This window comes from Capricornis sumatraensis, chromosome 2 (genome assembly GCF_032405125.1).
Source record: "Capricornis sumatraensis isolate serow.1 chromosome 2, serow.2, whole genome shotgun sequence".
Lineage (NCBI taxonomy): Eukaryota > Metazoa > Chordata > Mammalia > Artiodactyla > Bovidae > Capricornis > Capricornis sumatraensis.
In genome coordinates this window covers 28,678,176-28,690,730 of record NC_091070.1, presented here as the reverse complement: position 1 = coordinate 28,690,730, position 12,555 = coordinate 28,678,176, and the positions used below count along the sequence as shown (strand labels likewise).

The following is a 12,555-nucleotide window of genomic DNA, read 5'->3' as shown; positions in this document are numbered from 1 at the left end:
CAGTGGTCTTCTTGTATTTTTATTTTAGTTGCATTCCAGTTTAGATTACTGATTACTTTGTCACAATTTTGTCAGGAAAATACAAAATACTCTAGCTATATTTTGAATCAGAAGTTGTTTCTTATAGGCTTCAAGCATGGGAAGTCTGGTCAGTAAAGGTCAGGAAAGCTCTCTCCAGGAAATCCAGAAGTACAGGCATCACAGGAAAGGCACCGGTACAGTCTGAGCTGTGCACGTGAAAGGAGTGGTTCTCATAAGGATCTTCGAATGTCATGGGTGAACACCCTACTTTGCCATCTGCTTGCTAATTCCTGTCCACATGCCTGCAACTGGTGTGTGGCCTGAAAGGATTTGTGATTCCCCTCTCCTTTTGCTTTCCACTCTCATACAGTTCACTTTCATTAGTGAAATCTAACTGGGATCTTACTGGCAAGAGATTCAGGGGAATGTAATTTTAAGTTTGGTAAAGAAAAGAGCTTAGAAAGACGGAAGTGGTATTAAATGTCAACAACTAGTATGTGGTAGAGAAGTGTTAGTTGCTCAGTCATGTCCAACTCTTTGCAACCCCATGGACTGTCTGTCCATGTAATTCTCCAGGCAAGAATACTGAAGTGGGTTGCCATTCCCTTCTCCAGGGCATCTTCCCAACCCAGGGATCAAACTCAGGTCTCTTGCATTACAGGCAGATTCTTTACCATCTGAGCCACCAGGGAATAGGGAAGGGAACATGCTTAACCCTGATGGTGAGCATTTTAAGAAAAGGGACACTAGCTATCATTCTTAATCTTAAAATCCATCAAACAAGAAATAAGGATTCCCATTAGAATCACTCTCACCCAGCATTAAACTGGAAACTCAAGGCAATTTAGTAGAATGATAAAAAGAAATAAAAATTTAAAGCTAGAGAAGAGGAAACAAAACTGCTGTTGTTTATAGAAAATGATTGCATTAAAATGCATTAAAAACCTATAAATTTAAACTAATAACATTTTTAAATACAAACTTGTTTTCTAATACATCAAGGACAGATAGAAAGTAGAGTTTTAACACATTAATATATACAAAAGTAACAGTAGCTATGATACCAAAAGATAGCATTGATAAAACATGAGTAAGAAAATTATTTAAAAATCACAACACTTTTTGAAATACACAAAATAAAACTAAATAAATAGATGAACATGTTTATTGGCTAGAATAAATCTATATTGTGAAAATAATAGCTTTCCTCAAATTTATATATCCAGTGATCCAATCAAAATCCCCACAGATTTTTTTTTAAAGGACTTGACTAACTGATTCTCAAATTCATATGCAAGAGCCAGTTAAAGAAAGAGATTGGAATAACTAAAATTTTAAAAAGATGATATAAGGATTCTTCCTAACAGATATCAAGACATAAAAGGATGATAATAAATATCAAGTTAAGGGAAGGATACTAAAGCTAGATGCTTGATATCTGATCAACATTACATTGCAACTGGCAGATAACGGGTTATTTAATGTATAATGCTTCTGATTTGGGAAAATAATCAGATCCCTACCTCACGCCACATACAAAAAGCAATCTTAGGTGGATTAAAGATCAGATTGCAAAACAAATTCTTAAGACTCATAGAAGAAATGTGGAAGATCATTGAGTTTGGATAGGATTTCTTAAACAATTTTTTTAATGTGTCAACTGAAAAGGAAAACATTGATGAACCTGACTGACTCCACAGGAAGTAAAGCATTTAAATGGCAAAAGTTACTATACACAAAGCAAAAGGATAAATCGCAGGCATGGAGAAGGCATTAACAATAAAAATAACAAGATTTTGTCTCTGGAATTTATAAAGAGTCAATAATCCACTCATAGGGATGTATTAGAGAAATTCTCAAATGTTGGTATGATATAAAATACCAAAGTATTCACTGAAATCTTTTCAATTCTTTGTCATTAAAAACAAATGTCCATTAATTAATGAATAAGCTGCTTGTGGCTTATTAATATACTAGAATGCTATGCGCTTAAATGAATCACTGGTGTATACAACAGCCTAAGTAATATAAAAAAGTTAACGCTGAATTCAAAAGAAGACAAGCTTTGGGAGGACATACATAAAATGCTAAATACCTTTAAATGTGTGAAATAATTTAAGTATAATCTGGATAGCTTTATTTATGGCTACTTTTATAGTGAAAGGTTAGAAATATACATAAAGGTGATGAATTCCAAATCCAGGAGAGAAATTACCTGTAGTGAGAAGGGAAACCAAACAGGATGTAGGAGGAATACTCAAGGATCTTCAATTATATTTTATTTCCTAAATATCAAGCAGAAAGGTGAATGCTGCTGCTAAGTCACTTCAGTCGTGTCCAACTCTGTGCAACCCCATAGATGGCAGCCCACCAGGCTTCCCCATCCCTGGGATTTTCCAGGCAAGAACACTGGAGTGGGTTGCCATTTCCTTCTCCAATGCATGAAAGTGAAAAGTGAAAGTGAAGTTGCTCAGTTGTGTCTGACTCTTAGTGACCCCATGGACTGCAGCCTACCAGGCTCCTCCATCCATGGATTTTCCAGGCAAGAGTACTGGAGTGGGGTGCCATTGCCTTCGCCAGAAAGGTCAATAGTAAATATGAAAAAATGCTAAATATCAAATGGGGCTTCCCTAGTAGTGCTAGTGGTAAAGACGCCACCTGCCAATGCAGGGGAAGTAAGAGATGCAGATTCAGTTCCTGGGTCAGGAAGATCCCCCAGAGGAAGGCATGGCAACCCACTCCAGTATTCTTGCCTGGAGAATCCCATGGACAGAGGAGCCTGCCAGGCCACAGTCCATAGGGTCACAAAAAGTTGGACATGAGTAAAGCAACTAAGCATGCATCCATGATCGGTACCTAAATATGGGTAGTATTAATGTATATACTATGTATATTCTATATACATAGTATATACAATGTATATTGTATATCTCTTATGTATATTGAAGATGTTTAATAATTATGAATACATTAGAAGCTAAGGAGAGGTTAAATGACCAAATTCCTTTCCATTGCCCAGAGAATCATAGTGCCCCACCCCACCCCAAGGCTAAGTCCATTACAAGTGACAGACCATCATGCTGCCGTGGGGCAGCTGTTTTGTATGAGCTGTGTAACTAACTTTTGTGGTATTGCATTGTTTCTTTGAAAAGATGACTTTTGAATCCCAAGTGACATAGGTTTGTGCCATGATAAATTGGAAACATTTTGCTGTTATGATTTGTTTTGGTTCATGTGGTGTCTTCTTTGTGGAGAAAGTGACACAGTTGACAAGCTGAGTCAGAAGGACAGCATCCAAAACTACCAGGGGATTGTGACCCATTCAGCCTTTTGATGATGGTTTTATGTTGCTAGAGACGCTGAGAGGTGTCTGAATCACCAACAGAAGATAAAATACTGCTTGGTGGTGCTCTACAGCAAGTATTAAACTGTCAATTCCAAAGAATTAAAACAGCTCAGTAAAGTTGCGTATTTACTTGACCCTTTCTCTTCCATTCTGACTGATGCTCATTGAACCCCCAAAGACTCCAACCTTCAGTTCAGTCGCTCAGTTGTGTCCGATTATTTGCAACCCCATGAATTACAGCATGCCAGGCCTCTTGTCCATCACCAACTCCCGGAGTTCACTCAGACTCACATCCATTGAGTCAGTAATGCCATCCAGCCATCTCATCCTCTGTCGTCTCCTTCTCCTCCTGCCCCCAATCCCTCCCAGCATCAGAGTCTTTTCCAATGAGTCAACTCTTCGCATGAGGTGGCCAAAGTACTGGAGTTTCAGCTTTAGCATCATTCCTTCCAAAGAAATCCCAGGGCTGATCTCCTTCAGAATGGACTGGTTGGATCTCCTTGCAGTCCAAGGGACTCGCAAGAGTCTTCTCCAACACCACAGTTCAAAAGCATCAATTCTTCGGCGTTCAACTTTTTTCACAGTCCAACTCTCACATCCATACATGACCACTGGAAAAACCGTAGCCTTGACTAGACGGACTTTTGTTGGCAAAGCAATGTCTCTGCTTTTGAATATGCTATCTAGGTTGGTCATATCTTTCCTTCCAAGGAGTAAGTGTCTTTAATTTCATGGCTGCAGTCACCATCTGCAGTGATTTTGGAGCCCCCAAAAATAAAGTCAGCCACTGTTTCCACTGTTTCCCCATCTATTTCCCATGAAGTGATGGGACCAGATGCCATGATCTTTGTTTTCTGAATGTTGAGCTTTAAGCCAACTTTTTCACTCTCTTCTTTCACTTTCATCAAGAAGCTCTTTAGTTCCTCTTCACTTTCTGCCATAAGGGTGGTGTCATCTGCGTATCTGAGGTTATTGATATTTCTCCCAGCAATCTTGATTCCAGCTTGTGCTTCAAGCTCAGTGTTTCTCATGATGTACTCTGCATAGAAGTTAAATAAGCAGGGTGACAATATACAGCCTTGACGTACTCCTTTTTCTATTTGGAACCAGTCTGTTGTTCCATGTCCTGTTCTAACTGTTGCTTCCTGACCTGCATATCGGTTTCTCAAGAGGCAGGTTAGGTGGTCTGGTATTCTCATCTCTTTCAGAATTTTCCAGAGTTTATTGTGATCCACACAGTCAAAGGCTTTGGCATAGTCAATAAAGCAGAAATAGATGTTTTTCTGGAACTCTCTTGCTTTTTTGATGATCCAGCAGGTGTTGGCAATTTGATTTCTGCTTCCCCTGCCTTTTCTAAAACCAGCTTGAACATCTGGAAGTTCACGGTTTACGTATTGCTGAAGCCTGGCTTGGAGAATTTTCAGCATTACTTTACTAGCGTATGAGAAGAGCACAATTGTGCGATAGTTTGAGCATTCTTTGGCATTGCCTGTCTTTGGGATTGGAATGAACACTGACCTTTTCCAGTCCTGCGGCCACTGCTGAGTTTTCCAAATTTGCTGGCATATTGAGTGCAGCATTTTCACAGCATTATCTTTCAGGATTTGAAATAGCTCAACTAGAATTCCATTACCTCCACTAGCTTTGTTTGTAGTGATGCTTTCTAAGGCCCACTTGACTTCACATTCCAGCATGTCTGGCTCTAGGTGAGTGATCACACAATCGTGATTATCTTGGTCGTGAAGGTCTTTTCTGTACAGTTCTTCTGTGTATTCTTGTCACCTCTTCTTAATATCTTCTGCTTCTGTTAGGTCCATACCATTTCTGTCCTTTATTGAGCCCATCTTTGCATGAAATGTTCCCTTGGTATCTCCAATATTCTTGAAGAGATCTCTAGTCTTTCCCATTGTGTTCTTTTCCTCTATTTCTTTCCATTGATCGCTGAGGAAGGCTTTCTTATCTCTTCTTGCTATTCTTTGAAACTCTGTATTCAGAGACTTATATCTTTCCTCTTCTTTGCTTTTTGCTTCTCTTCTTTTCACAGCTATGTGTAAGGCCTCCCCAGTCAGCCATTTTGCTTTTTTGCATTTCTTTTCCATGGGGATGGTCTTGATATCTGTCTCCTGTACAATGTCATGAACCTCAGTCCATAGTTCATCAGGTACTCTATGAGATCTAGGCCCTTAAATCTATTTCTCACTTCCACTGTATAATCATAAGGGATTTGATTTAGGTCATACCTGAATGGTCTAGTAGTTTTCCGTACTTTCTTCAGTTTAAGTCTGAATTTGGCAATAAGGAGCTCGTGATCTGAGCCATAGTCAGCTCCTGGTCTTGTTTCTGTTGACTGTATAGAGCTTCTCCATCTTTGGCTGCAAAGAATATAATCAGTCTGATTCTGGTGTTGACCATCTGGTGATATTCATGTGTAGAGTCTTCTCTTGTGTTGTTGGAAGAGGGTGTTTGCTATGACCAGTGCATTTTCTCGGCAAAACTTTATTAGTCTTTGCCCTGCTTCATTCCATATTCCAAGGCCAAATTTCCCTGTTACTGCAGGTATTTCTTGACTTCCTACTTTTGCATTCCAGCCCCCTATAATGAAAAGGACATCTTTTTTGGGTGTAAGTTCTAAAAGGCTTGTAGGTCTTCATAGAACCATTCAACTTCAGCTTCTTCAGCATTACTGGTTGGGGCATAGACTTGGATTACTGTGATACTGAATGGTTTGCCTTGGAAACGAACAGAGATCATTCTGTTGTTTTTGAGATTGCATCCAAGTACTGCATTTCGGACTCTTCTGTTGACCATGATGGCTACTCCATTTCTTCTGAGGGATTCCTGCCCACAGTAGTAGATATAATGGTCATCTGAGTTAAATTCACCCATTCCAGTCCATTTTAGTTCGCTGATTCCTAGAATGTCTATGTTCACTCTTGCCATCTCCTGTTTGACCTCTTCCAATTTGCCTTGATTCATGGACCTGACATTCCAGGTTCCTATGCAATATTGGTCTTTACAGCATCAGACCTTGCTTTTATCACCAGTCTCATCCACAGCTAGGTATTGTTTTTGCTTTGGCTCCATCCCTTCATTCTTTCTGGAGTCATTTCTCCACTGACCTCCAGTAGCATATTGGGTACCTACTGACCTAGGGAGTATCCTATCATTTTGCCTTTTCATACTGTTCATGGGGTTCTCAAGGCAAGAATACCGAAGTGGTTTGCCATTCCCTTCTCCAGTGGACCACATTCTGTCCAACCTCTCCACCATGACCCGCCTGTCTTGGGTTGCCCCGCGGGCATGGCTTAGTTTCATTGAGTTAGACAAGGCTGTGGTCCTAGTTTGATTAGATTGATTAGATTTCTGTGAGTATGATTTCAGTGTGTCTTCCCTCTGATGCCCTCTTGCAACACCTACCGTCTTACTTGGGTTTCTCTTACCTTGGACGTAGGGTATCTCTTCATGGCTGTTCCAGCAAAGTGCAGCCACTGCTCCTTACCTTGGACGAGGGGTATCTCCTCACCACCGCCCCTCCTTACCTTGAAAGTGGAATAGCTCCTCTAGGCCCTCCTGCGCCCACACAGCCACCACTCCTTGGACGTGGGGTTGCTCCAACCTTACTCCTCACTATTCCTCACAAGCAGAATTTTCTGGTCATAGCCCTGGATAGCTAAAAAGTAAGCATATGATTACTCTCAATAATTTTGAGCTGTAACAATTGGCTTGGCATTTCTCTTCTTCTGGTCAGATGTCCTCAGACTGGATCATTTATACTTTTATTATTTTCCCCTTTTGTCAATCATGTACAATTCAGCTTCAGTGATGATGATTTGGTTGTAAATAGCCTTTCTCGTAATTAGAAAATAATCTTCTGACCAGGAGAAAGCTGGAAATTGCTCTCTTTGTGAAATGAGCAAGTCTTTGTTTGCAAGATTAACTGAATTCCTACTGCCATAACTGGCAGCAGAATTGCCAGATCAGTTTGGTGACTGAATTGAACTTTTCCTCCAGGAATTGTGTAGCTGTACGGCTGCAGAAACACAAGTTCACTCCCTTATTGTCAGTTTGCTGACAGCTTTTTCCATAGAGCAGTTTGAAGAGTGGAGAGCCCTTTTTCTGAGACAGAAAAGTGTTTTCACACCTGAAGTGCAATTTCACATCTTGTGTTTCTCAGCAGATAAGTGCATAAAATAACACATCAAACCGGAATAGAAAAAGATCAACATAGAAAGAAAACTGCAGGTTGTAATTTGTTTCCTATCTTACAGTGCCTTTGTAGAGAATGATAAATTACAGGGATCTGGGTTTACACTTTAAAAAGTTTGACTGGTTGTTAGGTGGGAAAGTGAGCAGTAAACACTAATCAGCATTTAGCCCACACTGAACAGAATGTACAAAAAGATAAAATTTGGGAAACACCAAAATATAGATTTTTTTAAAGGATAAAACCCCTATAAATTAGTGGCAAAAGTTGTAGTTAAGAGAAAGTCAAGATATTGATACATTACATAATTTTAGTAAAAATAGAATTGTCTTAAGATATAATTTTTTATAATTATCCATTCAGGAATTTTAGCAAAAGTAATAGACTATGTTAGTACTTACTTTCTATAAATGACTAAACCTATGATGCTAGTGACCATCTGATGGCATTCTAGTACAGGGGTTATAAAATGAGGGATTTAGCTCCATTTTGCAAATTTGAAAACTTAAGTCCAAAAGAAAACAGAAAGTTGAGCCTCCTGGATGGTCACAAACATTCATTATAAAATATTTAATATTTACTGAGTGTCTACCACATGTTAGGCATTATATCAGGCATGGGGTACAATGGTTAACAGGGAAATCTCTCTTTCTCCCATCTGGGAACTGACAATTTTGCAGCAAGTAAACAGGCGATGGAAATACTGGGTAATGAGTGCTGAGAGAGGTAAAATTATATTTTGATGGAGCCTGCAGATGGTCAGCATGGGCGAAAGTAGTCATCCAAGATTCTCAGATAAAGTAACATCTAAACCAAACTAATGAATGGCAGAGGATGAGGCGGTTGGATGGCATCACTGACTCAAAGGACATGAGTTTGAGTAAACTCCTGGAGTTGGTGATGGATAGGGAGGCCTGACGTGCTACAGTCCATGGGGTCGCAAAGAGTTGGGCACGACTGAGCGACTGAACTGAACTGAAAGGTGGGTATCATTTGGGGTGTGAGGGCATGTATAACTTATGCAGAGGAGAAAGAGAAAGAGAAGCAGGGTGGGTTGGAGGGATGAAGGTAGTTCAGTGGAGTGGGGATGTAGTGTATAAAGGCAATGGTGATGCACAATGAAACTGGAAGATAAGAGGGTTGGGGTGTGTAGTCTATGCTGAGAAATTTAGTTTTTTATCCTGAGACTAGTGGGGTGTATTGAAGGTTTAGTCTTTGTTTATTAGTGAGAGTGATACAACCAGATCTGTACTTTATAAGGACCTCTCTGACTATTGTTGTTGTTCAGCTGCTCAGTTGTGTCCAACTCTGTGACCCCATGGACGACAGCATGCCAGGCTTCCCTGTCCTTTGTCGTCTTCCAGAGCTTACTCAAATTCATATCTACTGAGTCTGTGATGCCAAATCCAACCATCTCATCCTCTGTTGTCCCCTTTTCCTTCTGCCTTCAGTCTTTCCCAGCATCAGGGTCTTTTCTATTGAGTCAGCTCTTTGCATCAGGTGGCCAAAATACTGGAGCTTCAGCTTCAGCAACGGTCCTTCCAATGAATGTTCAGGACTTTATGGTCCAACTCTCACATTCATACATGACTACTTGGAAATCCATAGCTTTGACTATACAGACCTTTGACTATGGGATTTGTCAATCCAGTGACTGGACATCAGCAAAGAAACATGCAGTAATGCACGCGGGAGAGGTTGGTGACCTGAGCTGACAGTATACATCAAGAGCTCAGCAGCATTGGGAGGGAAGAAAGTGGGTGGATTTGGGAGCTGTTGTGGAGGCAGAATCAACAGAACTTGGTGATTGATCAGCTGGACTAGGGGTAAGGAAGCCAGTCTTGTCAAAAATGCGGTCCTGAGTTCTGATTTGGGACTTGAGCAGATGATGCTACATTCACAGGGTTAGGGGACACTAAAGCAGCTAGTTGTTAAAAGGGAGACATGATATGTGTAAGATGGGATTTTACAAGAAACAATGTGGTATTCCTTTGGATTTTGAGCTTGGAAGGGAAGTCTAGGTCAGAGATACAGATCCGGTAGGTGTCATTGAGTGGATGAGGTGGTCCAAAGAATAAGTAGAGAATGAGAAAAGAAGAGACTCTTTAAGCATAAATAGTACTTTGACAATGAAAAGAAAAACACATAGAGCAAAATGTATATATACTGTTACATAAATAAAATATGGATGAAGAATTTACATGTCCACAAATACCACTGCATACATGCCTTTGCACGTACACACCCCTGCACATGTAGACCTTCCAGTGAGCATCAGCATGGTATCCCATGGCGGGCCACAGGAAACATTAAGCATTAAAGGTAATCATCCCTTTCCTGAAGAGTTCATGTAAGGTGTGTGTCGTGTGTGTGATAGTCGCTCAGTCATGTCTGACTCTTTGTGACCCCATAAACTGTAGCCCACCAGGTTCCTCTGTCCATGGAATTCTCCAGGCAAGAATGCTGGAGTGGGTTGCCATTCCCTTCTCCACGGGATCTTCCCAACTCTGGGATCAAACCCAGGTCTCCTGCATTGCAGGCATATTCTTTACTGACTGAGTCACCGGAAAAGCCTGTGTGTTAGTCCAACAGCAAGTTCCAGGCCTAAAGATGCTGCTCAGTATGTTAAAAAGGAAAAATGTACTGCTCATGTAGATACTGCAATTAAGCCAGCAAAACAGAAGGCACTGATGTCTTCTCATTTCCATTGTTTCTTTCTTAGATACATACGGAAAGCTCTTTCTCTTCAATTCTGTGGGTCAAGAGATGTCTCGCTGCAAGACGTCGATCCGACGTGGTCAGCCCAATCCCGTCTATAAGGAGACCTTTGTTTTCCAGGTGGCCCTCTTTCAGCTGTCTGATGTCACATTGATGATTTCCGTGTATAACAGGCGTACCATGAAGCGTAAAGAGATGATTGGTTGGATTGCTTTGGGTCAAAACAGCAGTGGAGAGGAGGAGCGAGACCACTGGGAGGAAATGAAGGAGACCAAAGGGCAGCAGGTCTGCAGGTGGCACACACTACTCGAATCCTAGGTTTGTCAAGAGGTGTTTATGTGCTGTACCCACCCTGGTGATACATGTTTCGATTACTGATACCAACTCAGTGCTTGCTGGCAGGCTTTTTACAGACAAGCTATAAGAAGGGATTGAATTTTACTAACCCCTAAGACCTTGTGAGGGTGGGAGGGTCTTTGAGTTTCTCAAAGGTTTGATTTAGATTTAAATACTATAATTTAAAAAAAGCCCAGATGTGTGCTGTCACATATACTTTATGGGAAATGTCATCATGGTTAAGATGAATGATGATAAATTAATTTATGTTAGTAGGTTATTGAGTTTTGGGTCAGGCTCTGGAATGAAGCTCTCTGGCTGCCTCTGCTCCCTGAGATTTAACAGTAAGAGTGCTGTTAAAAGTTACGATTTGTAAACCACTCGTGTGTAGGAATCAGAATTTCCTTAATATGGTGCAAAACACTCCAAAATACAGAAGTAAATCTGACCCTAAGTCTCATAAAAGAATGTAGCTCTCATCCATAATTCCCCATTTCACATTTTTCTCTTTATTAAAAAAACCCTTCATTTATTTGACTAACAAATAAATGTTATAAACTTGCACTTATTAAGCAAATTTGTATGAATTAAATAGCTCTTTTTATCTTATACAGTGTGGTTTCCTATGAGATTTGGTTAGATGAACCATTTTGAATCTGAAAAAGAATTAGAAAACTACTGTTACACGCAACTTGTCTCCTTTTGAGCATGTAAGATTTCAAAATTAAAACTTTCAAGGTTTTTATGCTGTTTTTCTTACCTGACAAATTCTTATAGAATGAGAAGAAAACCAAAAAAAACTATTTAAGTCATGGGTATATTGGTTTTTCTGAATCTAGTGGTCTCCTAGAGGATACTTTTTCTATATTCAATACAATATACTCACTCATACATATATTTTGATTGTGTACTTGCATGTAAACCATATTTTTAATGCAATATTTTTGACCATCAAAGCATAATGTATTGCATACAATAGGTCTTTAATAAATGTTGATTTGATTGATACTTAGAAACGAACATGTTATAACATGAATGAAGAATATTTTCAGTTTGTGAGGAATGACACGGATTCTTCTTTGAGCATTTGAAGTGCCTATAATTGTCATTTTTCATGGTATTTGCAGCAACGTGTATTAGTCACTACTTGCATTCTGGTCACATACCATTGAGAACACTGATCATGTGTTTATGAGCATGAAATTTTACTTCTGACTGACTTTTACATTATTGTGCATTGCATGTTTATTTTCTTAGGTCTGAGCCCTTAATTTCAATTCCTTTAAATTGGCAGTCTTGAAAAAGGGAAGGAGTGTGTGTACGTGTAACACTGAGCCCCATGTGCAGCTCTACTGAGCAATTGCTGTCATTTATTTTTAGCTTTTATGTTTCATTGTTGACTTTTCACTGTCTGTGGGAAGGATGATAGCTAGTGATGGATGTATACAGTTAAAAACACATAACTCCTCCTCAGCTCTGCATTTTGACAGATTGTAAACGTAGGCTGTAGCACTTGAAGCGCATATTTATTCCTACAGCCTGTAATGGTTATCCTGACAAGCCCAGACTAGGACACAGGATAACTCGATTCCAATTTCAAGCTTTTGAAAGAAGTGATTTCCTATGGAAGAATCAGAATTAGAAAAAGAAATGAATATCTTACTTTCTTTTCAGGTCATGGGAGTTCTGTACATAATGCTGCTCAGTTATTGTGAATAAGTAGTAAAACCATGTTCCATTGGGTTTTCCCCCTACCTTGCTTTGGAAGACCTTAAAGTGCTTTTCCAACATCATATCCATTAACTGCTGAGTGGTCTTTGCAGTGTGGCTGTGTCATTGAGTAGAACTGAGTGCAGTTGATTAAGTAGTGGCACAAAGAATTGGCTTTTCACATCCCTTACTCTCTTTATGCGCTTGTGCTTAAGGGGAA

The 12,555-nt window shown here is 39.8% G+C and overlaps 1 protein-coding gene across 1 annotated transcript in view; it reads left to right on the top strand.

Moving 5' to 3' along the window:
- SYT16 (synaptotagmin 16) overlaps nt 1–10,607 on the top strand; it is a 150,158-nt gene extending 139,551 nt beyond the window's left edge. Inside the window, 1 exon segment of the mRNA XM_068992202.1 lies at nt 10,294–10,607. Within this exon segment, the coding sequence (XP_068848303.1) occupies nt 10,294–10,607 (314 nt within the window).
- Nucleotides 10,608–12,555: the final 1,948 nt, after the last annotated feature.